This window comes from Poecilia reticulata, unplaced genomic scaffold (genome assembly GCF_000633615.1).
Source record: "Poecilia reticulata strain Guanapo unplaced genomic scaffold, Guppy_female_1.0+MT scaffold_145, whole genome shotgun sequence".
Lineage (NCBI taxonomy): Eukaryota > Metazoa > Chordata > Actinopteri > Cyprinodontiformes > Poeciliidae > Poecilia > Poecilia reticulata.
Window position 1 is genome coordinate 333,551 of NW_007615015.1, and position 25,000 is coordinate 358,550.

The window sequence follows — 25,000 nt, forward strand, 5'->3', positions numbered from 1 at the left end:
TCTCCACTTCCTGGATCAGAACCAGACCTGGAACATTGGTGTGTTCCTGCATCGTCCTGCAGAACCTGCTAAAGAAAGTACAAATTATTTAACTTTAAATTACTTTAAGATAAATGTAAATCTGGAAAGTGTGGTGTGCATTTGTTTTGTTGAGAGATGCTCAATTTGTGAATTTACAAATTGAGATGCATGGCACCAGGTTATAGCAAATACTTCCACCTGAAGTTTCAAACAAGTTGACCAAATGGCAAACCCTGAGTGAACCTAGCCCCGCCTCTGAGACTTAGCTCCTCCCCCTCTCAGCTYCTTCAGACTAGCTAGCAGCAACAAGCAAACACCTGGTGGAACTACTGTTCTTATAGGAGCTACTTTTCAGARAAACGCAGGTAAAAATSTGGTTAAAGGGTTAATAGAGGAGCCATGTTGGGATGACTTCCTGAAGGCGGAGCTTCAGAAAGAGCAGGAGCTTCTTAAAGAGACGGAGGCCCAATTTCATGGTGTCAAATTACAAAGTAATACAGATTTTGAATTGGTGAGAAGACAATATAATAATTAAATCCATACATATTTGATTATTCAGATCTCACTAAAAATCCCCAAGTGGCAGTTTTAGCTTCACTTGGTTCAAATTCTATAAAATAAGAAGTTTCATTAAACAGTTTTAATATTACATCAAGCAGAAAGAGCTGAGCTTTTCACACTATTTACTCTAAATAATGCTACAAATGACCAAGCGTTCCCTGAAGGAGTGCTGCTATTGCAGGGAATAAAATGTTTATTTTCTTATTTAAAAATKWATTAAATCACATGTATTTRCATATTTTTATGTATTTCTAATGAATAAATTGTTTTAAATTGCCAAACAAAAAATGAGCAAACTGTGGCCATTTTTAATTTATCAATTAATCTGATTAATCAATTAATTGTCAGAATAATAGATTATTAAAATAATCATCAGTTGTGGCTTTAACTCATTCTTAGTTGATTTTTAACAGAAAAACATGTTAATCTGCAGAATTGATCCGTCATGTGAGCTGCTGAGCCCCGAACAGATCTGGGATCAGCTGATCGTGGATCAATAATGTGTGATCAGTTAATCAGTCGGTCTGCAGGAGGCAGCGCAGGCGGACTGATCGCAGCTTACATCTGGATTAATATTGATTCATCTCCATCTTGGCTGGTCGATGAAGAATTTCCCAGATTTTTCAAAATGTGTAAATTTAATCTGATTGTAAAAACAGGCAGAAAAAGATTTATTGAGGATTTATTTCCTTTATTTCCCAATTCTTTCTTTTTGGATTATTTTTCTGTTAGCTTTCTGTCCTGAAAGGCAAACCTCATCATCTATGCTGGATATTGGTTTCCATAAATAACTTGAAGTTAATCAAGTGATTATTGTTTTAATGCAGCTTAAAACAACTAAATATTTTCTCCTGATATCAGATATCGATAACCTCAAACTCCTGAATCAATCAATCAATCAATCAATCAATCAAATTTTATTTGTATAGCACATTTCAGCAGCAAGGCATTTCAAAGTGCTTTACATAATTAAAATAAAAACAGAAATAATCAGTGAGAAAGAGAGAGATTTAAAAAAAAATAATAATAAAAAATAAAAATAAAAACTAAAAAAAAACCAAAAAAACATTACATCATTAAAACGTCGAAAAGAAAGAAGAAAAAATTAAAAACATTAAAGACATAAAAACATGGAAGACATCAAAACCCGCACTCTAACCCTAATTTAGCCATAAGCAACTCTAAACAGGTGGGTTTTAAGTTGAGATTTAAAGGCACCCAGTGTTTCAGCTGTTTTACAGTTTTCTGGAAGTTTGTTCCAAATCTGTGGTGCGTAGAAACTGAATGCTGCTTCTCCTCGTCTGGTTCTGGATGAGCTTAGCCTCACTGATGCACTTTTTCCTTCCACTCAACCTTCCCCACCTCAGTCAGGACATGAAYGTTTGGCCGACCTCAGATCCCAAAAACATCCTGATCCGCTGAACTGAAACRCAGCAAAGCGGCGTGTAAAGTCCTCGCTGCGGGACGCCGGTCAGAGCCGCCATGTTGGATGATCGGGGCAGGAAGTCGCCATGGCGTGACGTTTCACGCGCAGCGCGCTCAGGCTGATTTAAGAGTTTGTGTTGGCAGCGCTGCACCATTCCTCAACACCGGTGCAGAGGAGAACCAGTTGGAGCAGGGATGTGATTTATTTAACAGGAGCTCGTCTCCATTCAGGCTGCAGGAAACTAATTCAGCTGATAAAGACCAGAGTTTGAGTCGGATTTGGTCAGAAAGTCAGTGATTCTGCCAACAGCCTCAGRTTTAACTGTGTTGCTGCTTTATTCACTTCTTTAATTTAATGTTTTTCTCCTTTACCTGCATCTGGTTTCATTTTCACCAAGCAGACAGAAGAGCCGATTCCCTAAAACATCAGTGAAGGTGAATCTCTTAATATTGACCTTTCCAGACTTTTGGATTCGCYCGAACCTTTATCTCTTTGTTTCACTGTTATACAGTAACATTTAATTACAGTGATATTTTTACACTTCCTGTCAACTTAACATCTTCTAAAACCAAAATATGGCGGGCCGCTGCTGGACCGCCTCGGTTCCCCGACCGCCGGCAGAAACCCTGATGGTAGCATGTTGGCTAACAGAGTTTAGGCTAAAATTAATTTAATTTAATTAGAAAATATTCAAGTCTTCTTGAGGTTCTACCAAGTTTTTATTTCATGACTGTCTTGGATTCCTGCCCCTGCTGAAGAAAAGCATCCCCACAGCATTATGCTGCCATCACCATGTTAAACTGTAGGATGTTGTGTKCAGGATGTTGAAAAATGCTAGTTTTCCGACACATAGGAGCTGATTTCTGACAGCAACTGGATTTTATTTATCGGATTAAGAGAGGCTGAGTACATGTGCCTGCCACACTTATAAGATTTTTATTTGTAAAAAAAAAGTTTTTTGACTTTTCTTCTCAGAAAGTCAAAAAACTGCTTGAAAACAACTTGTACATTTCTGAGTCTGACATAAACGTGATGAAAGGTGTAGAAACTTTTCCGGAGCGCAGCTCACCTTCAGGTTGTCCCATCAGCGAACTTTTGGTGACCAAAGAAGGAGAAAATGCCCGTTTCCTCCCTCGGCGTCTGCAGCAGGAAGTGACCACGCTGAGCACGCCGCTCGGCGGTGCTGGCCGGTGACTCGCTTCCTGTCTGTTGCCATGGAGACCGGGAACGGCCCGGCCAGCGGGGCTCCATTAGAGCCAATTAGTCAGAACTCGCTCCAAGCCCAACAACTTTCACTAATTATGGTGTTTTTTTTTTGTTTTTTTTTTTAAAAAGCTGAAATTACAGGAGCGGGCTGCTGGAACTGCACCGTCATCTTCCTGCAGCGGGGTTACCGGGGTTACCGGGGCGACGAGCAGGGAACGTGCCGAGGCTGCAGCCGCAAGCTAGTAACTTGGGCTTTATTTTCTAGTCAGCCCACCAAAATTATAAATCTCTCAGCTTGGGGCATGTTTGGGGTTTTTGGTTGGGAATTTTTCCCCTGGCAGACTTTCTGTGTCGCACACCAAGCAGCTTGTGTTTAATAGCCACATATGAGAAACATCCCGGCTGGAGGAGAAAATACGGATCTGTTTATGTTCCAATCCGCTTAAACAAAACCACACATTAAACACGGATCTCTCCGTGTTCTGCACAGGCCATTTATGTTCCATAAACACGGCGCATCAGGGCCATTCAGAGAACACAGAGGAGGAAACTMACTAAAAAACWGAGACATTTCTGAGCTCTAAAGGTTTTAGAAGAAAAACATTAGTCAAAAAAATGTCTAGAAAAAACAAGATGATTTCTGGATTTGAAGCGGAAATTTTCACASAAARTCTCAGAAAAAACTAGGAAAGTCTTTTAATTAGTTGCAGAAAAAAAATCTGGAAATTTCTAGAAAGAAAGTTTGAAATTTCTGACTTTAAGTTTAAACTTTTTGACTTTTGACAGAAAATTCAAAATTTTTCTAGAAAATTTCTGAGTTTTCTAGAAACTCAGAAAGCAAGATGAAACTTTGCAAGATGAAACTTGCAAAGTTTCATCTTTGCAAGATGAAACTTGCAAAAATCTGCAAGTTTCATCTTGCAGATTTTTGACTTTAAAACTAAATTTCTTAAATTCTTTTAATTCTGTTTCATTGCCAGTAACTCGCCAATTTGCTTCAACGAACCCGGACTTAAGTCCGGCTGTGTTTTGACCTCTGACCTCCTTCCTTCCAGGCTAAAGACGCCCCGGACCCGGCTGTGAACCCGTGCAGCAGCCCGGCCTCTTGGAGGCGCCACCCGCCGCCCGGCGCCTCCTACGACCGGCTGACCAAGGCGGGTGGCGCCGCGACCCGAGGCGGGGAGCCGTGGTCCGGTAGAGGCCCGGCGCCGGCGACCCGGACGGAGGGGAGAACCGGAGCGGGAAGCAGAACCTGGAGCCACTGTCAGTCGGAGCATCGCTAGGCTGGAAGCAGGTCAGAGGAGATTCGTTTCTAGACGGTTCAGAAATGTTGAACTTTTAAAAACTTTGGAAAACTTTTTCACATTTCGTCACTTTAAAGCTACAAACTGGATGAATGTTGTTTTATTGGTCAGATGGAGAAAATATATATTCATAAGTCTTGAACCAATCTGAACTTTGACTAGGCCATTCTAACGTCTTCAATGTTTTTGCACTTTTAACGAACTGAACAGACAAACTGACATATTTCTGACTGAAATGCACAATTTTATGCCTATTATTTTGTTATATGTTGAATTAATGTTGATATGTATTTAAAGTCATAACTTGGAAGTTTGAAAAAATAAAAATAAAAAATCCAATCAGAAATTTCATGACCCTACTGCAGCTCCTCTGCGTCCCCCCTGTGGGCCACAGCCCCCATGTTGACGACCTCTGGTGTAAATCATGATTGTTRGTCGTTTTTCTTCCTGGATTTAACTCCATCCATCTTCCCATCAGCTCTGACCAATCRGGTTGCTGAAGAAAAGTTTTTTCCCCCACAGCATCAGTAGAGGATCTGGATATAAATGCATGCCACACTTTTCAGATTTTATTCATGAAAACTTTAAAAACCATACATTATTTTTATCTCCTCCTCTTTTAATTGTGCACTACGTGATGTTTGTGGTTTTAAGGTGAATAAAAAGTAAAACATCTCGATGGTGAGGCAGCTTCAGGTAAAAAACTCAGAAAATTTAATTTCTGCATCATTAAATTCAYATTTTTCTGTKATAATTTCCTCCAAACTACCGTTTAATATCATKATCTTTATTTCAGGAGATTATTTTCTGGAAGTTTACTGGAAATAAAACATATTTTCCCATAATTGTCACCAAATGAKCTGAATTATTTGTCTGTGAATTCTTTCAGATGATTTTTAATCTGAAGCATTTTAATCTAACGTTGCTGTATTTATTCCTCGGCAGCTCTCCGTTCAGCTCTGAGCCAGCTTTCCAGCAGCCATGCGATCCGATCACCTGCGCCAAGTGAACTAAAGAAAACATCTTAGAGCAGCTGAGGCTCCGCCCCCTGCTTCCTCTTCTACTTCCTGTTGGATGTTATGATGTCATAATGTTTCCCCCCCCCCACACTCTGCGCCGGATTGTCCTGCAGAAACAAACCACCTCCCTCCCATGTGACCAAAAGCAGGAAGTGAATTAATCCTGTTACTCCATCAGCCCCAACTCCTCCTCCTCCTCCTCTTCTTCTTCTTCTTCTCCTCATGCATACGAACAACCTGGAGCGCGGCGAAGGCTCCAGCAGCTCCAGCAGCGCCGCATAATGGCTGCTGGCTGCATGGCTGTAAGTAGAAAAAGAAAAGCACTTGAAGGCTGCGACTCGGCATGCGACTCGGTATGCACGCTGCTTAAAGGAACAGTCGGCGAAATTGGGATCATTGTATTATTTTTTTGTTTTATTTCTGTGTGATTCGCTTCCTCTTCCTTCTCGGGGTCAGGTGGGGAAAAACTCGCCGAAACGCGATGAACATGGGGAGGGAGTTTCAAACCGAACACCGGTTCTGGATTCGGACGGAAATTATTAGATTTATTAAACGAAGCGACGCGAGTTCTCCATGAAATGAAGCGCTGCAGCCTGATTGGTCCGGTTGGAGCCCAGCCCGTTGCCACGACGACACTTTATGGTTTCTGAACCGATCATCCCGATGCACCCGAGTCAAACGGTTAGGATTCACATTAAAACATCTTAGTACCATTAAAATAAGACAAAATGTAGAAGTAACTTACAAGTAAATATGTTTTTGTTTTAATTAAATAATTCCTTAATATTTATGAAAAGTTCTAGTTCCACTGCCAGATTATTTTATGTACAATAAAACATTTTTCCAGGTCATTAAGTGAAATAATCTGCCTGTGAAACTGGAATAATTTCATGAATATTGAGGAATTATCTAATTAAAATAAAACACATTTATTGCTGAGAAGTTACTTGTAAGTTAATTTCGTCTGATTTCAAGTGCAGCAAAATATTTGCACTAAAAAATACAGTAAAATACTTGGTAAGATTTTGTGTTTTTGCAGTGTAACTCGTGTTGCCATGTTTGGTTTTTTTCCATTTTTGGATTTGTGGCCGTGCTGCTGACTTTACAGTCGAGCCGTTCTAACTTTGTATTTTTTGTTCCTGACATCCAGAGTCTTTTTCTGATCCCTCTGTGTGAAGCAGCTCCTGGCGTGGCTGAAAGGTCAGAGGTCAGCGCCTAATCCTGTCTCTGTCTTGACTCAGGGCTTCTAAAAGCGGGAGGGAGACGTTGATTTAAACACGCGAGCAGATCGAGTGTCTGGCCATCGTGTAAAGTTCCTCATCGTCATCTGAATTTACCGGAAAAGCTCAGATTAGAAAACTTCCACTAATATTTGGATAAACGATCAGAAAGCAGTTTTTTCATTGAGCTTTTTGTTTTTCACTGCAAAAATCTAAAATCAAAAGTATTGTTTGTTTCTAGTGGAAACATTAGTTCAAAACTAAAAAGTAACTTTTCAGCAAGATTTGAGATTTTAAATAAATAATTCCTTAATATTTAAGTTCTTATTTCGCATTTTTCAAGACGTTTTATGTGAAATATTGCCGTTTTAAATCAAGATTAAAGAATTATTTCCTTGCTGAAAAGTTTCTTGTAAGTTAGTTTTCTCCTAATTCAAGTTTACTAAACTATTTGCATCAGAAATTAAAAAAACGTGTTAATATTTGAGTGTTTTTAAGACCCAGTCGGATCATTTCAAACCCAAAGTGAGTCATTGTTTTCCTGCGGATGGATGTGAACGTCTGTTCCTTTGGATCAGAACCCGGTTCCGGTGTCATGGTGACGCGCTGCTGGGATGTTTTGAAGCTCCAGTTTGGGATTAAATCCCCTGAAGMTGCTGCTGTTTCGTGCCGGGTGTCAGGAATGTGAGGCGGAGGCTTTTGTGCGCTGACGTCAGGACATTTCGCTCCACTTTTCCTGAAGGAATCCGACAGGAATTCAACGTGACGGTCGGGAAAACGTCCTGCTTTTCCGGACATGCTGTGTTTTTTCACCATTGCTAAAAAAAAAACAACAGGGAAAACTGCTGCAGAACTACAGGAATCATAATCATTTGTGTTTCTTTTTTTTTGTTTTTTAACTTTGTGCCAAAATCATTCCACAGTATTTACGGTTTACATTTACTAACCCTCCATGCTGACGGATAATCTGTCTCCAAGATGCTGGATTAAAGGGGAGATGCTCACTCTGAGGGGTTTTCTGTGTCCGGTTTTGTTTCTTTGTTAAACAAAATGTTATTTTTGAGTCTATATTGGATAGATTTTATTTAAGGAGAAATGTGTAATTTTGTAAAGTGGGCCTTATTGTTGAACTATATTAAGTATTTGTCCATCTTGATTTTTTTTTTATCTTCGTCGTTGCTCTTACACTCCTGGAGAGTCCGTTTTGTGTTCTGGTTGTTAAACATTTTTCTCACAGGTCAGAGAGGAGACGAGCTTTCGCTGTTTGTTTTTTTTATTATTATTAAAAATTAAAGTTGCATTTTTAATCGGAGCAGATTGTTTCTGTTAAAGTCGGACCGTTTGGTTCTCCAGCCTCAGATCTACTCTGCTTTCCCTCAGAAATTCAGGGTTTTTACATCTGACGAAAGCATTCACATCCCTTCTCTCCTCACACATATGTATATAAATGTAAATTGCGAAATAATCTAACAAGAAATGAGAATTAAAGGATGATATTTTTAACTGGACCCCTCCTCTCTTCCTCTCAGTTTTAAACAAGACAAACTCTCTGAGTTATTACTGGATCTGAGTGGAGCCAGGTGGGCTGAATGAGGATGCTTTTTTATTTTTTACCCCTCTCAGCTTTAGATTTAAACGATGTGCATGTTTTAACCGTACCGCACTCTGCATGTAGGCCTCTTTAAAGCTGCCAACTGTACAGCAGACCATATGTATTCCAATAAAAATAAAAAACCGACCTGTTTGCAACACGTCTGTGTTATGTCCACTTCTGTTTTTCTGCTTACTGTCGGAATTGGAGCATTTATGCATGTGTGTGTGTGTGTGAGAGAGAGAGAGAACAACAGCTGACTGCGTGCAGAATAAGCAAGCAGGCAAATTGTTCGGGTTCAAAGAGGGAAAGCCACAAGCTGCTGAGGAATGCCGAGTCAGCACATAACGCCGCTCTTAAAAACAGCTACACCTCAGTCTGCTGATCATCCTCTGCTCCCAGGGAACCCAGCCCAACCTGTTTCTGAACATCATGTTCCCAGTCTGTGCAGAAGTATTCACACCGACCGGAAACCACTCATTTACTGGGATTTTATTCCAAAGCGGAAGGAAAATGATTCTCTGCAGGACCAGAACCAAACATGGAGAAGAAGCTGGATGCTGCTGTGCTCCACTAATCTGGGAAAAAACTCCCAGAAAACTGCGAAACAGCAGAAACAGAGTTCTTGACCTAAATATTTAGTTTGAAGCTAAATATGTAAATCAGAACTATTTAGCTTGTAGATAAAATATTTGGCAAACTCGGAGATAAATAATTAGCCCCATAAAAACGTAACGAGCAAGCTAACTATTTAGCTCCGAGCTAGCTAACATTTAACTAACAGAGCTAAATACTTGCACTTAATATTTAGCTCTATAAATATTTAATAAGCAAGCTAACGACCTATTTAGCTCTGGGCTAGCAAAACATTAACTTGTAAACTTGGCTAGCTCAAAGCTAAACTTAATTTAGCTCTACAAAAGCAAGCTATCTCCAAACTACTAGCTTGTGAACTAAATATTTAGCAAGATATTCAAAACTATTTAGCATCATAAATATTTAAGCTAGCTAAATATTTAGCCCCATTAGCTAGCCCAGAGCTATTTATTTAGATAGCAACCGAAATTTTGGCTTGGTAATTCAATATTTTGTTTGAAACTGACATCTACAAACGAATAACATAAAAATATGGCAACAAATGAACACCCACTTTTTCCTTTTGAGAGGCTAACCCAAATTTMTGACTGTATATTTATAAATGACACCCTTCCCCCAAAATGAAGCAATACCGGAAGCCATTTCTGCTTCACTAATCTATAAACAGTTGATCAGAAAAATAAACTTAACTCTGCGGCTCAGAACAGACCGGTGTTTTAAGAAATCCCACAATACGCTTTAATGTTGGTCCTTTTTATTAAAAAAAACATTTAATATTTAAAGAAAAGAGTCTCAACAAATAAAAAAACTTAAACTTGTAAAAGTTGACAAAAACTGATTTCTTTAAACAAAAGCAGATTTTTTCCAGCTCAAACTGATCCAAGCTCCAGGTTGAAGGCAAACGGCTCCAGCTCCAACATGTTCTAGTGTAACAGAAGCAAAAGTCTTCAGTTTCAGTGCAGCTGGAAATTTCCTCACATTTTAGGTTCAGAGTTCAACTTGGAGACAAAAAAAAAACTACACAAGGTCAAAAATGAATCATATTTACCTCCAGTAATCCCATTTCTCTGCTTTATTTATGATGGATTTACTATAAATAAGGATTCTTCAGGGTTCCTACAAGAGCTTTTCCAGACTAAATAGTGGATGATTTCCATTATTTTTATGAGATCTTGTTGGGTTTTAATCCGTTTTTCCATAAACACATTAAAACCATTGCTGAAGCTGTCTTCTAGATCTGTTATAAAGGGCTATTCCACAGTTTAAAACCTGGAGTGAATTATCTCATCCTTTCCTTTAATCTAATCTGAAGTTAGATCTTGGCTCTGGTGTAAAAATAAACTGAAATGTCCCTTTTGGTTTTACAGTGAGTGTTTCTGTCAGTAACTCAAAGCACAAACTCCAGGTTTAAGTACAGGTCACTATCTGAATGTCAATAAAAATGATCTTTTTTTAGATAATGAGTCTTTTCCATTCTCATCCCGACTTGGAAAACCGATCAAATCAAATTTCAGACGGGTCCAAACCGCAGGAACCAAACAGAATCCCAGAATCCTGAAAGAAATGAACCTCTGGTGCGATTTCACAGTCTTCATGCTCAGCCCAGCTGGGTTTTGTCGTAATGCTTGAGCTCCGGCGCGGCGGCGGCGGCGCCTCAGACGGCGGCGGCGGGCTGCGCCTGCTGAGGGTTGCTGGTGGCTGTGGGCGTGGCCTGTCGGGGCAGCGTGTACATGGCGCCCAGGAACTGGTCGGCGATGCGGCCGGCCTCGCGCAGGCCGCTCAGCAGGGCGCCGTGAACAGTGGCCGGGTAGTTTCTGATGGTGTGCTCACCGGCGAAGAAGAGCCGAGGGACGGGCTGAGGAGGGAAACGTTTACGAATCAATGAAGAATCAATAATATTTAATGTGACGGACAACAAAGCTGCTCATTGCTGTGAAGTGGAAGGAAAATGTCAGAGGTTTGAATTAGCAGATTTCTGGACAATCTTCAAAAAACCTGATTCTGATTATATTTTCTGAAAAGTTGCTGAGTTGGCAGCAGTGCGGCGTTGACCAAACCTGCTGGTCTAACATGACTGGGTGGTTTTCAGACATTCTGGGTAAACTGGGTCAGTGGTTCAGGTGTGAATATCAGCCGATCTCTGAACATTATACAAAATCTGGGCTAACCTGATCTCATCGACCGTTTGGGATTCTAGCTGTAAAACATCAGACTGGACGTCAGTTTTTGAGTCTGGTTTCAGGTGGATTTAGGCCTGGATTTGACTAGGCCGTCCTCACATGAATATTTTTCAATCTAAACCCTGAATCAATTATTCAGATTTAAAAAATTGGAACATTGTTCATTTAACCACCTGAGCCTTTATTTACAAACTAATAGAAAAACATAGAAAAATGCAAATAAACAATTTGATTCCTTTTTTAAAAGAGAAAATAAACATTTTATTGCCTAAAACTCAACATCATTCCTTTTATTTTAAAATATGAGAGAATATTTGTACAGGTTTGGCAAATACTGTTTTCTTTGAGTCTGTCATGCTCCAGTTAACGATTAATCGATTACTGAAGATTAATTGTGTTTAAATGATTTTTTAAATAATCGATTCAGTTCTGATAAAATCCTAATAAATGTCTCGTTTTGTGGTTTTAACTTCAGAAAACGGGAAAAGTTGAAAGAGTGTGAATACTTCAGTTTAGTAGCTTTAAGTGAGAACATAAAAATCCGCCTTGTTCACAGTAATCGGCATGGCAACATCCCAACAGCTGGCAAACATCTGCTGGTTATTAACTGCTGGGATGCCACCCCTCCCTCTCCCAGTACTCCCAGTAAGCCCCGCCCCCTCCCACCTGTGAGGCTCCTGGGATGGCCGGGCCGGGCGTGATGGGCTGGGCCATCAGGTCGTAGTCGTTACCCGAAGAACCGGCCGCCACGTACGAGTACGAGCCCCTGGCCCAGGGGTCGGCCCGCCACCGCGTCACCACCGTCTCCTTCGGCTGCCATGGCAACAGACRACAACAAGACAACAGTTTAAAGACTTTCCATGATGCAGGCAGCGGCGAACAGCTGGACGGGGAGCAGCTCCAGCGCCGGCCTTCATGCGCATTCCTTCCTCCCACTTGAAACCAGAAGCAAATGAGTCGTAATGACGGCGGTTTGGACCCGGCTCGGTCTGAGAGGCACGACCGCGGTTCTGGTTCTGAGGGTCCATTCAGGCACAAATTCCTCAGGAAATAAAGTCACATATGAAAAGGAAGGAGGGAAAACTGAAAGTCCTGCCTACGGAGGCATATAAGGGCCAATATAGATGGAAAACAAAAAAAGGATGAAGATTTTTGGCATAAATTTACCAAAAAAAAAAAGAAAAACTGTGGAAATTTCTGAGCTACCAAAGTCAAAAACATTTATAAAAATTTATAGATTAATTGCAAAAAAATTTTCTAGACAAAAAAACTTTGAATTGTTTTAGTTTTAAAAGAAAAAATACGCTACTAGGTAATAATGCAGAACTCTGCTGCAGCAGCGGCTGGAACTCAACTAAAAGTTAAAAACATGCTAATACAAAAAATGCAACAATTTTCATATCAATATTCTAGAAAAAATAGACATTTGAGGTTGAAAAGCAGAAAATTTGCTAAAATAAACTCAGAAATTGTGACATTAATTTGAGAAGTGTTATAGAAAATAATCTGGAAATTTGTAAGTTTCAAAGTCAAAAATTTCTTAGAAAAAACTAAAATTTTGAGAATAATTTCAGAAAATTTCTAGAAAAAAAAAAAAAAAAAAAACTTTAAAAATTTGGAGTTTCAGAAGTTGAAGCCAAATCAAATTTCTGCGGTTAATGTTTTTTTGTTTCATTTCTTGCAAATTAAAAAAAAAAATTCTGGAAAATTTTTTGCGATTCATCTGAATCTTCTTTTTTTTCCACTTTATGAGCAAAGGTTTTTTAGATTTCTTCAAACTCCTGAGATTTTTGGCAGCTTTTTTCCGCTCTGTGTAAAATGGCGGCATCTCTACCTGAGGCACGGCGCTGCTCCCAAATATCCCTTTGAGAATGGCGAGGCAGCGCCCGACGATGACGTCGTCGCTGATGTTCTCCATGATGCCGGCCGCCTCTCCGGCCATCAGGGCCAGCAGGATGGGCGCTGCGGGTGGAGCGGTCGGTTTCAGGTGAACGCAGAACGTCAGCAGCAGCCCGCAGAGCGAGAACATGATCTCATCTCACCTTTGTAGAGGTTCCAGAAGAGGAAGAGTTCGCCCCGGCTGGCGGTGGTGGAGCCGACATGACCAAACAGGTTGACGCTCGGATCCCAGAAGACCCGGTCGAAGCACAGCACCACCTTCCAGCACAAACAAGCCACAAAACAACAAAAACTTCATTTAAAACAGGTTTAGTCCTGCAGCAGAGCGGAGAAGAGCTCCCTCTGCTGGAGAAACCAGGAGCAAGCAGCTCGGATTGCATAATAATGCAGCACTCTGTGCTGCAGCAGCGACTGCAGCCGGAGCAGGAAGGACAGCAGTGATGCAGAACCAGAACCAGAACTGGTCCTGCTCTACACCGGGCCCAGATCATGGAGGAAAACTGAGTTACTAGTTTCACTGTAAAAAAAGAACTCAAGAAACTGCAAAACGCATCACAACAATAACTCACTTCTTTATTAATTTAACATACTTTATCGCATGTTAAAAACAACTTTATCAATTTAAACTGGTGAATACAGGCTCCATCTTTTCTATACGGATCCCTGCTGGGGTCAAACTGCTGCAGGGTTTCAGAAAGAGCGAAATGTTTATAAAAAGACACAGAGGGAAGTAGTTAAATTGCTCATTAAATATTTAGAGGTCTAAATATTGCACATACAATTCAACTTGCCGTTTCACATTAGATCTGCCCACAGCCTGGACAAACTTTAACTCACTTCTTAAAACTCATTTTTATTCTTTAGTTTTCCCATAAGGCCCCACTTTGTGATTTACTTGCCTCGTCTGTTTTAATTTCTGTTTTATGAACACTGTGCAGCACTTTGGTGCAGTTAGCATCTGGTTTTAAATGCTTCAGAAATAAAACGGACATTGACACATATTTAGTTTCTAAACTATTTACTTTGAAGCTACACGTTTTGTCAGCATTACAAAATATTTAGTTTCAAGCTAAGCTACTTAGCTCAGAGCTAGCTAACCATTAAGTTTAAAAACTAAATATTAAAATATTTATGAAGCTAAATGTTTTTGTCTAAACTAAATATTTGGTTATGGTTTATGTAACCTTTTAGAAATATTTAAAGAGAATTTGCAATAATTTTTCCAAAAAGACGTGAAAAACATCAGCAGACAGGTTGGGTACAATCTGCCCCCTGCAGGTGGGAGTTGGCATCACATGAACTCGATGCTTTTCACCATTTTTGCAGAAGATTTGCAATAAACTCACATTTATGCATCAGTGCAAATAATAAACCATGTGATGTTCTGTGATCACTGCTGGGACGTCTGACCTTGTTGAGGTTTCCAAAGCCCATCCTCTGAATGGCCGAGGTCTTCCACTCCGGCAGCGGCGGGACGAACTGGACGGCGGGCGGCTGCTGCTTCAGCACGCCCAGCGGCAGCGTGCACAGGACGGCGTCGCACTTGTATATGAAGGTCTGCGTGGTGGAGCGCGTGTTGACGGCGATGACCTCACATCCTGCAGCAGGACAAGATGGAAACCTCTGAAGGCACGTCTGGATGAAGTCTACTTCCTGTTTCGGATTGTCGTGTGGCGGAACGTACCAGACGCCGTGTATCGGACCTGCCGGACCGCCGTGTTCAGCTTGATGTCCAAACCCTCAGCCAGCGCCACGGGGACGCACGAGTAGCCGTTCCGCACCGTCAGGTGGCTGCCGGTGAACTCGAAGTCGTCGTCCTGAGGAGGCGACAGAGAGCAGAGTCTCACACCGATAAAGTCCTGGGAACGCCGGAGAGCTGGCGGGTTGGACGTGTCGCTACCTGATCCCAGTGCTTCAGAGACAGGGTGGAGAGGGGAGTGGCGTTGGCAAACTCCAGGTTGGCAAAGTGCCAGTCTAGGATCTGCCGATCCCGGGATGAAAGGTAAACATCGCTGTGGGAAAGAAGGAGAAACACGATGTAGAGACGACTGCGTTCCAACGTTAAACTACTGAGAAACTAGACACAGCAGTAAAAACACAAAGTCACATGACTGATAAATGAAAAAGTTTAACCAGAGTGAGCAGCAGTGAGAGGCGTCTGTCTCACCTGGGGGGGTTGGCCTCCAGCTCCTGCAGCTTCTCCTCCAGCTTCACCTGCAGCTCCGCCAACTCATCGTACTCCTACACCACACAAACGGCCACACTCATTATTTAACACTGATAATATGAGGCTGATGCATCAAAACAGAAACTAAATACTAACACACAGAATAAGAGCTGATAAAACAGCAGAGAAACGTTCTCACACACAGAGGCAGTAAAGTTGTATGTTTGTCAGGAAAGTATAAAAATCAATGGTTAACTCCTTTCACCATGTTTCATCAATATTACATCTGAAACTTCTCCATTCATCTTTGGAAAATAATTGAAGCTTAAAGACTGGATGGACAACAACAAAACAAAAAAAGAGCTTTTATAAAACACTAAAACTCCCTCCGGGCCACCAGGGGCAGCGTGGAGAGTTCCACATTTTTTATTCTTTACTCCATCTTTCTTCAGGACATCACATTAAATCCCATCTTCACTGAGAGTCATAAGAGTTGGAATCCGAATTTTAAATATCCAAAATAAATGAGCAAAAACAACAAATAAAACTAATTATAAAGTCTCTCTAAATAAATCTGACTGGTTGTTTTCCTTGTTGTCTGAGAGAAAAGAGGAAAACAATAAATCACACAAATGGAAATTATTAAGCTCTTTTTAATTGACCATGTGATTCACTGATTTATTGCTATTGTGAGAAGCTTCCCACAGCATGATGCTGCCACCGCCATGCTTCATCTCGGGGATGGTGTGTTCAGGTTCTTTCACAGACATTTCAAATGTTTCTTCACTTTCATTCACGCTTCAGGCTGAGTGGAGCTGCAGTTCGGAGAGCCTGAAACTAGCTGAGGTGTGTGGCGAGTCCACGCCCCACAGAGCTTCAGGTCACGCAGAAACGGCTGACTCAACCTGTTCATCCCGTCAGCACAAACTGGAAGAACCGTCCAAAGGTCAGGACAGGCTGCAGCGGAGACGCGGACTGAGCGAGGAATCCCAGGAAAGAGCCGCGGTCTCGCTCATGGAGGGGTAATAAATCCACTCAGCTGCACACAGACTCCATCCGCCTCGCTCAGAAAGTGTAAACAGATCTGCAGACATGAGGGCCGGCGGAGCGCGACGCGAATCCTTGAAGTGGTTTCAGTCTCTGGTTCAGATAGCAGCTGTGTTTAAACCACACAGAGAGCCGCGGTGGAGGTGATTTATCCGCACCAGAAATAAAACACCAACATTCCCTAATAATACATCCAAGCAGGAGACTAAACCACTTAAAACGGCTCGTCTGGGTTCTTAGACAGCATGGCATTAACGTCCTCTGAGCCGTACATCCTGATCTGCTGGTTTCTGCTCCAATTCAGATACAAACTACCAACACGACCAGCTTTCCTCCTGCAGCTTCACGTCTTCTCTCCACTGATCTCACGGCGTTACCTTGCAGAGYGCCGTCAGGTCGCGGTGTTTGCTCTTCACCAGGAACTCAGCAGTGATGTCTCTGGGCGGCTTCACTTCGCTCGCTTCCTTGTACTGCTGGTGGAGCTCCTTGACGCGCTCCTTAGTGGAAACCATCTGAGAGGAGAAACCAGGCGGTTAGCTCCGGCTGCAGAGCCGCTGATGCTAGCTGCTGATGCTAACCTTGTTGAGGAGATCCCTCAGCTCTTCCTGAGTCTTAACGATCTTCTTCCAGTGTTCAATCTGCTCGTCTTTAACGTGTTTCTCCTGCAGCCTGCACACACACACACACACACACACACACACACACGGGGAACAGATGTTTCACATCTCAAAGTTCTTCACATTGTCTGATGTTTCATCCACAAACTTTCGTGTATTTTTAAAACATTTTTTAGACCATTTACAATCATTTCTACAAAAATATCTGAAAAGTGTGGAGTGCATTTGTATTCTTTGTAGAACCAGGTTTTACTGCAATACCAGGTGTTTTAGGATTCATCCACAGAATCTCAGCTAAACTTTGACTAGGCCATTCATATGCTTTGATCTAAACCAGTAGTGTCCAAATGTTTTTGTCACACGGGTCAAAATTGTAAAGTCATAATTACTTTCAGGCCGAACAATATAATTTCAAAAACAATTGAAAAATCACAAAGAATTTATATAAATCAATCTTTTGTCACTGATCAGTAAAGAACTAAGTCGTAACTGAAATAATTCATGATATTTTGTAGCAATAGGATGTATGAATCAATGAACAGCCAAAAATGTAAAAGGATTCAGCAAATTTGACCAATAAAAAAAAAAAGGCACCTAATTTGTTGATCTTTTTTTGACTCATTTGGTTAATAAAAGATGCATCAAGCATTTTCCACTATAAGATTTTAATCAGTTTGTAGTAATTTTTCACTAATTAAAAACAAATAAAGTCTCTGTGAGTGAGCCGCCTGCCGTTATGTCACTGCTTCAGCAGCAATGCATCCTTCCAGTGCTCCCAGTAAGTCTGTGTGGTTCTTACTGGATGACCACCTCCAGCGCCTGGCCCAGTGAAACCGGCTTGTTGTTGAGGAAGTTGAAGTCCAGCTGGTGGCTGAGGTAGGAGGTGGCCTCCAGCAGCCGGTTGAACTCCTGCTCCACCATCTCGTCTTTTTCCTTCGGGACCTGAAAGAAAAAGACGAAGCAATCAGGATACGAGCGTCATTAAATCTGGAATATTTACACCGTGATCCTTTAAATCTGTTAGTATTACTGGTAGTGAACGGTTTTCCACTCCGACAGACCAGTTACTTTATTTCTGATCCGTTTGCCTACTTCCTGCTGTCAGACCGGCTCCAAGTGAAACTGATTCTCCAGGTCAGGCAGTAATGATAATAAATGCTTCTGATGATAAATTGTCCCAGAAATTATTTCAATAAATGATATTTTTTTAAAATATAATGCAGTTTGTCGTCTCAAAGATCAACACACTTTTATTTGATAAAAACACTGAAGATGTTTTAAATGTCTAAAATAACAAAATGACCAAAACCAATAAATAAAAACGTTAAATTATCGAACTAAACTTAAATTATTAAGAAATTAATTGAAGATGTCGATTGATTTAACAGCAAATTCTCTTTTTCCACACAGATCAGGTTATAAATTTCTCACCGTTTTTAATCTGAAATTAAAAAATGTTTGACAAAAACAGTTAAGTTTTTCCAGATAGCCTGGCCTTTCCCTCACAATCTCGGTAAACATCGATTATTCTCTCATTAGCAGGCAGTGAGTCTCACTCCATGCTAGCAGAAAACAAGTTAAACACACCGAGAGCTTCAGGTCGTTAAGCTCTGCAGCTGAACTTCTCTAACGTTGTCTGAGAGACGCCTCTTTATTCAAAATCATCATTTATACAAAAACATTTTGTCTGGACATTCCTCTAATTAAAGCTYGTTTCTGGTCCTGCATGTTTGTGAAATGGTTAAAATCTTCATAATTTAATTCAACGTTAGGAGTAGATCATGTAAATAGAGATATACATACACTGGTGCACCGTTCACCCTTCAGCAGGACAAGAGGGGGGGAGAGAAAACAGAAACATGTCGAGTTAAAAACATGAAACGTTCAGCTCAGACAAAGCAACAGGATCAGTTACACACATGTTCTGTTAAACAGAAATCACTGAAGAGTCCATTCCACCAAAAAAAAAAAGAGATGGAAACTACAATAACAGCTGATACATCCAAGCATTGCACTGGGAAGTTAAGTGGAAGGAAGAACTCCCATTTAACAACCTGTATGCAGATTAAAATTAATTTAGCAGAAGAAATTGGTGCCAATATCTGATTTAATGACCAGCTGGATTGGACAGGAAGCGGATAATCTATGGGATGAGGATGAAGAGACGGAGGCCGCCGCTTCCTCAGCAGAGCCACAGGCGGATCCAGCTGGTGAAGTTCCTGGTGCCAAAGGAGCCCAGACCAAGAACTGAGTGCAGATCCTCCACTCTGCTCAGCAGCACCGCATTTCTCCATCAAAAATCATTTTTACTGGTTTAATATTCAAAATTTGAGTTTTTACAACCTTTAGGCCAGAATATCATAAAAACAATAAACACGTTTGTATAAAACATCATTTTCACTTTTTAACCAAATTTCTAAAACAAAAAATGAACTTTTCACTGATTTTCTGTCTGGATGAGTTGGGATTTGGGGGTAACATGCAGGCGGGGGGCAGCTTGTGGCTGTGATGTCATACTATGAYGTCATACTCACAGCCTGGCCGTTGGCTTCGTACAGAGGACACTTCTGCTTGATCTTAGCCAGCTCCATGTTGACCTGCTTACTGACCACCGCCATGGGATTCCCTCCTGATCAACACAACAACCTGTTACAAACGGCTCCCCCTGCTGGGGGATCCTGTAACTGCAGGACCTCCATGTGGTTACAGTAAAACAGGGATGTTAAAAAAACGAGTCGTTTGCATCGTGGAGGTTCTGAAGGTCAACTCAGTGGGAAGCAGGAAGTTTTCTGATTCCTACCCAGTCCGGTTACCACCATGGCTCCCAGGTCGGCTACATAGTTTCCCTTCCTGAACGTGGCGACTCTTCCTCCCACGCGGTCCTGCATGCAAACAGCGGGAGAAAGAGATTAAACCGAAAGTTTAATCAGAATGTGGCTGCTCAGAAATTCAAAAGTTCAAAACAGACGGAGGTTAAATTAATTGTTAATTTAATACAAAGAAATTCAGAAAAATAAATAAAATAAAACAACTAGAAAAGGAAGAATATTTATTTAAAGCCTCTAAAATTATAGCAGGAAGAACCACAATATATTATAATGAAGTCTAAACAAAACATCCAGGACTTTGTGATTGTTTTGCAAACAAAACGTCCCCAAAAATATCTAAACTATGGATGACGGTAAATGTGACTTTTTGTTACACACAGTAACTTGACATGAAGTAAGAAATGCTGCCACCTGCAGGTRAGCGTTAGCATTACATAAACCCAACGTTTGAACATTTGTCAAAAATTTGCCAGAAGAAAACATAACTTTATGCAAAAAACAGGAGGGTTTGAATAAAATAGCAGTGAACACAACCCAACAGAAAACTATTTCACATTTCTAAAACTTGGACTTTATAAACAGAATCTAAAAATGACAGTGTAATGTAAATAAAAATAATATTGTACAGTAATAAAAGCAACAACAATTGACTGATTTAACTAAAAAATGACCCACCCTGGCTTCCAGAACTGTAACATCCATCCCAAAACTCTGCAGCTGTCTGGCTGCAGCCAGGCCGGAAACGCCGCCGCCGATGATGATGACCTTCCCCGTCTTCTTCGCTGCAGCAGAACCAGAGGCGTTAAACTCTGAATCAGTTTGGATTTTTAGTGAGGTTGTTGTCAGTGTAGTGCATGATTATTGTCCAAGAAGGACAAAATAAATCAACAACAGAATCTAAAACATAGATGTTAATAATTCTGATCAACTGGACAGATGTAGAGAAAATAAAAGGTGAATTTGTTCAGAGGGAGATTATGCAACTACAGTAGAATAACAGCACTAATCATGTTGGTAAATGCATATCAGATATTAATGGAAATGGACTCACTGGGTAAAGGCTTGACTCTCTTGTAAATGCCGAAGTTAATGAGGCCGTGCCTCTCCAGGTAGCTGTGAACTCTGTGAACCAAAACCGTATCGCCTGGGAGAAAAGGAAAACATCAAATATGAGATTTTCTTCTTGGATAAAAGAAAGAGAAATAACAAATGTATATTTCTGATGGCTTACTGTTGTATGGAGCTTCCAGCTGCTGAACAGTCGCCTCAAAGGTGAGCTGAATCTTCGGGTTGTCCAGCCACAGCTGGATCTGAGAGGGATCAACACGAGACAGTGATGCATGAAAGCTGCTGCTGCTGCGTTTCTGTCTGGAAGCAAAACGACACGGGCTGCAGGCGACGTACGGTGCGGTTGCGGATGTACAGGAAGACCTTCTGGGTCTGCTGAGGGCCGCTGATGATGTCGGGGAAGCAGGCGGCTTCCTGGGACGTCATTCTGTCGTGAGGAAGGCGGCTCTGGAAMGCAGCTCCTTCCAGACCTGAAGACGACGCTGCGGTTCACTTTAATGCTGAAATCATTCTTGCTGAATGTCTTCTGAGCTCAAACAGGACAGATGAGTGTTTTCTTGTGTTAGACTCACCTGATGGTTCTTCAGGTTCACTGTCGTTCTCCTCCTCCGGAGGCGGCGCCGGAGGAGGGATGACCTGCTTCCTTTCCTTCTCCGCCTTGGCGTTCCTCTCCTCCTCAGAGTAATACTCGTCCTCGGACAAGTTGGCCAGGCTTTCGTCCATCTCGCGGTACTCCACCTGCAACAGTAGGCACAATAAAAGCACCATTAAAACCGGCATTCCAGATGGCCACCCCGGCCTTCACTCGCACTCCTGAAAACAGCTAAGAGACAAAAACAAAGGATCCGAAAATGAAAAATTATGTTCAAACTATAAGAAAAAAATATTTTTTTAATTGTGAAAATGATTAGAATCTGAAAAACTGAAACAAAATACTGAAGAAAAAAAATCAAACCTGAAAATTATTGGTTGAGCCTGAAAAAAAAAAAAAATTGATTTGAACCTAAAAGAGATTTTTTGGAATAAAAACAACAAAATAAAAGATTTCAAACTTTAAAAATGTTGAATCCAAATAAAACTATTGGAAACAAATATAAATGTAAACAAAAAAGAAGATCTGAACCTGAAAAAATTATTTGAAATTTGAAACTGGAAAAAAATTATTAGAAATTTTTTTTTTAAATAATCTTTTAAGTTGAGCAAATATTTGAAATTAAAGAAAATAATTTTTAAAAACAACAAAAATAGTATTTGAAACCTATAATTTTTAAAATAAAAAAGCTCAAAACTACAAGGATTTTTTTCAGTGTTACATATGAGAGCGTTGCTCAGAAGCTGAGTCCATTTTGATTAATAATCATCGATACAGCAAGGCCCTCTTCCCTCAGCCAGGGCGGCAGGTCAAAGGTCAGATCTCATGACGTCAGGCTTTCCCAAAATGCTGAAACAAAGCTTTGAGTTGCCAAGGCGACGACAATGAAACCTAAAATGCTTAAAGCAGGGGCCTCAAGCTGCAGCCAACAGGGCGGCGGGTTTTGCTTCAACACACCTGAATAAAGAGTCGGGTCATTAGCAGGAGTCATGAAAAGAAGATTTAATCTAGCCATCTTTACAGCTTCAGAACCCTAAAATGTTTACTTTTGCTCGCTTCCGCCGACTCGTTCTGCGGACTTCAGCCGAGTCAGCGTCGGCGCCTGCAGGCCCTGACTGGTGGGGGAACGGGGGCCCGCCGGGCTCCCCGCTCGGGGACGATCTCTCCTTCTTCTTCGGGTCCAGCGGCCCAGCGGCCGAGGCGGACGGGCCGCTCTGGACATCGGCTCCCAGCGGCCGTTCGCCCCCMGCTGCYCCCACAGAAGATGAAGAGGAGGAGGACGAAGAGCCTGCATCTGATTTCTTGCTAGACAGCATAATGGAAGACGATGGAGGCCTCTCCTGAACAGACGGATACGATTATATGGACACCCAGCAGCAACAATGACAAGGCAACTGKGAAAAAGACAATCAGAGTGAAATGAAACTAATTTAAAAGTTTTAAAACGGCTTAAATGAAAAATATTTCAAAATATTTGATGAGAATGACAGAGTGAGAGTTGCASGCGGAGAACAACAAAATAAGTACTTTTGCACGGCATCTAAACATCAGGAATGTGCAGAAAGTTAAACAAAAATCAAACCTAAATCCAACCAACATCTTCCGCTATATTCAGACTGTCCTGAATCTCAGTCATATTGGGCAGAAGTGGGGCTATTAAAATATTATCGCCATTAAAAATCATTTAATGGCGATAATATTGGTAAATATTCTATGATGATATCTGCATATTTTTTTCCTTTCTCTCCTTCTCATCTGTGTTTCCGTCTATCTGCACATCTGCTAAATATTACATTAGYAYAGAAAACTGCAAGCTAGAATTTACTAGCCAACAACTACTGAATTCAAAACTGCTCTTAATTACATGAATATTGCAGAAAATTGATCTTGCAATTCTGATCAACTGGACAGATGTAGAGAAAATACATCTGTCCATAATATTGTGCATAATATTATTTTATTATGCACAAAATAATATTGTGCATAATATTATTCCAACTCACATTTCTGCACTATTTTGGAAATATTAAAGTCACGCACAACAGTACAACTATGAATAGAGTTTAGAGAAAGTATGAATAAAGTCAGGATTTAATTCAAATATGGATCAGCAGAGATATTTATGTTTATAGTTTTCAACAGTAAAATCAGATATGAAACAGAATAATGTCAAATTAAAGGTAATGAGACAACCGCTCTACTGTTTGAAACCATAAATACACAAAATACAATGCAAGTCTGAGTAATACATCCCCAAATAATAACACTCGTCTTCACTGGATGACAGAAACGATGTACAGAGCGTATGGGAGTGATGGTTTCATGAAATGAAAGCTCCAAGGTACAGAAACCTTGTCTTGTTTTACCCATTTCTCCGTACACCTGGTAATATCCATTCAAACACTAAGGGACGAAGACAGAACCAGAAATATGGTTACACACGAACTGAACAGCACCGTCGGCCTTTAATAAGACACTTGGTTCAAGACAAGCTAACAAAGTCAGAAAAGAAAAACACCCGAGACGTCACTGACAAAATGTTCGAGTCAGTTTAATCAGGAAAACGGAAAAAAGAGAAAGTTTTTCCTGTGTAATCATCTTTGTACGGAAGAGGATCAGGACCAGTGAAAAAAAAAAAAATGAATTTTGACTTTCCACTCCATCTCCCCTGCTGCCCGGGTTTCTAACCATTAGGCCAGACAAACAATAAGAGAGGAGCAGCAAAAACAAGCGAGGTGGATTAGCACCAACTGTTGGCGTCATCCATGAAATGTTACTGTGGAATATCGTCTCTGCTGCTAGCAGCTGTTAGCATGTCATAACAATCAACTGTCATACAGCTACAGTGTTCAGTCAGAGGCCTCTTCAGATTCGTAGCATGACTAACTGCTACTGGAGACCCTTCCTGCCAAAAGTATCACCATCCACGACCTCTTTCATACTTGGATGATGAGTTACAAAAAAAATGTTTCCCTTTGAAATAAATGACATAATTTTACCATTTTGCACATAATTATGAGAACAAAGTTAATATTAATCCATTTCCTAGATTACCTGATCCTCTTCCGTAGCTTTGGCATTAATCATCACTAAAATAGCCTTCCCTAGCTTCCTGTTTCTATTATTATGTTGGTTCAATGAACTAACGTCAGCTAGCAACGGAAGCTAGCACCGAAAGATGGACCCTGCTAGCGCACACAATGGCTTTGTTACTAATAACGAGCAAAATTTACMACATGTCGGTTAGATTTCATAATCTAAGAACCGAATTAAACAATACAATAAATTTCCATCACATCTAGTGTCTTATTGTAAATRCATGCCGTTAAAATGACCAAAGAAGACCATGCTTCTTTAGCTCAGGCTAACAATGAGACGCAGCTAGCAGGTGAGCAGGGTTTGCATAATAACAGATTTGTCCTAAATACGTCCCACTGGAGAGCATTAAAATGCTAATTTATTATTAACACATCAAAGTGAATGCCATAGATTAATAATGGAAAAATAAGATTAAAGACATTACCTCTCAATCCTCCGAAAATATCAACACAAAGACGTTACAGATGCAGGGTTTTTCAAAGAACTCTTCCGTGATTGGTGGATGACAAAAAACATTATGCAATGCCACTCAGACATGATTGGCTGCCGAAACCGTCG

The 25,000-nt window shown here is 40.8% G+C and overlaps 2 protein-coding genes across 10 annotated transcripts in view; one reads left to right on the plus strand and one right to left on the minus strand.

The window, feature by feature from the left end:
• luzp1 (leucine zipper protein 1) overlaps positions 1 to 5,604 on the plus strand; it is a 39,337-nt gene extending 33,733 nt beyond the window's left edge. For both annotated transcript variants that reach the window (XM_008401887.2, XM_008401888.2), the window contains exons 7-8: positions 4,270 to 4,508; positions 5,464 to 5,604. In XM_008401887.2, coding sequence (XP_008400109.1) covers positions 4,270 to 4,497 — 228 coding nt within the window. In that variant the 3' untranslated portion in view covers positions 4,498 to 4,508; positions 5,464 to 5,604. The remainder of the gene's footprint in view (positions 1 to 4,269; positions 4,509 to 5,463) is intronic.
• Positions 5,605 to 9,999: 4,395 nt separating this feature from the next.
• kdm1a (lysine (K)-specific demethylase 1a) lies at positions 10,000 to 24,953 on the minus strand. 8 transcript variants are annotated; one of them, XM_008401893.2, is made up of 22 exons: positions 24,867 to 24,937; positions 23,710 to 23,746; positions 22,390 to 22,683; positions 21,324 to 21,492; positions 21,088 to 21,233; positions 20,915 to 20,993; positions 20,735 to 20,827; positions 20,359 to 20,465; positions 19,656 to 19,737; positions 19,390 to 19,484; positions 18,659 to 18,676; positions 17,655 to 17,797; positions 16,817 to 16,907; positions 16,616 to 16,750; positions 15,192 to 15,265; positions 14,925 to 15,036; positions 14,709 to 14,841; positions 14,435 to 14,622; positions 13,168 to 13,282; positions 12,960 to 13,087; positions 11,792 to 11,938; positions 10,000 to 10,800 (listed from the first exon to the last, which is right to left on the minus strand). In XM_008401893.2, the coding sequence occupies exons 2-22, from the start codon at positions 23,737 to 23,739 to the stop codon at positions 10,600 to 10,602; spliced, it is 2,580 nt and encodes an 859-aa protein (XP_008400115.1). In that variant the 5' UTR covers positions 23,740 to 23,746; positions 24,867 to 24,937; the 3' UTR covers positions 10,000 to 10,599. The 8 variants fall into 8 exon arrangements, with proteins under 8 accessions (XP_008400115.1, XP_017158527.1, XP_017158530.1 ...); XM_017303038.1 differs by having other exon boundaries at positions 23,695 to 23,746; positions 24,867 to 24,917; XM_017303041.1 differs by lacking the exon at positions 23,710 to 23,746 and having other exon boundaries at positions 24,867 to 24,953.
• Positions 24,954 to 25,000: the final 47 nt, after the last annotated feature.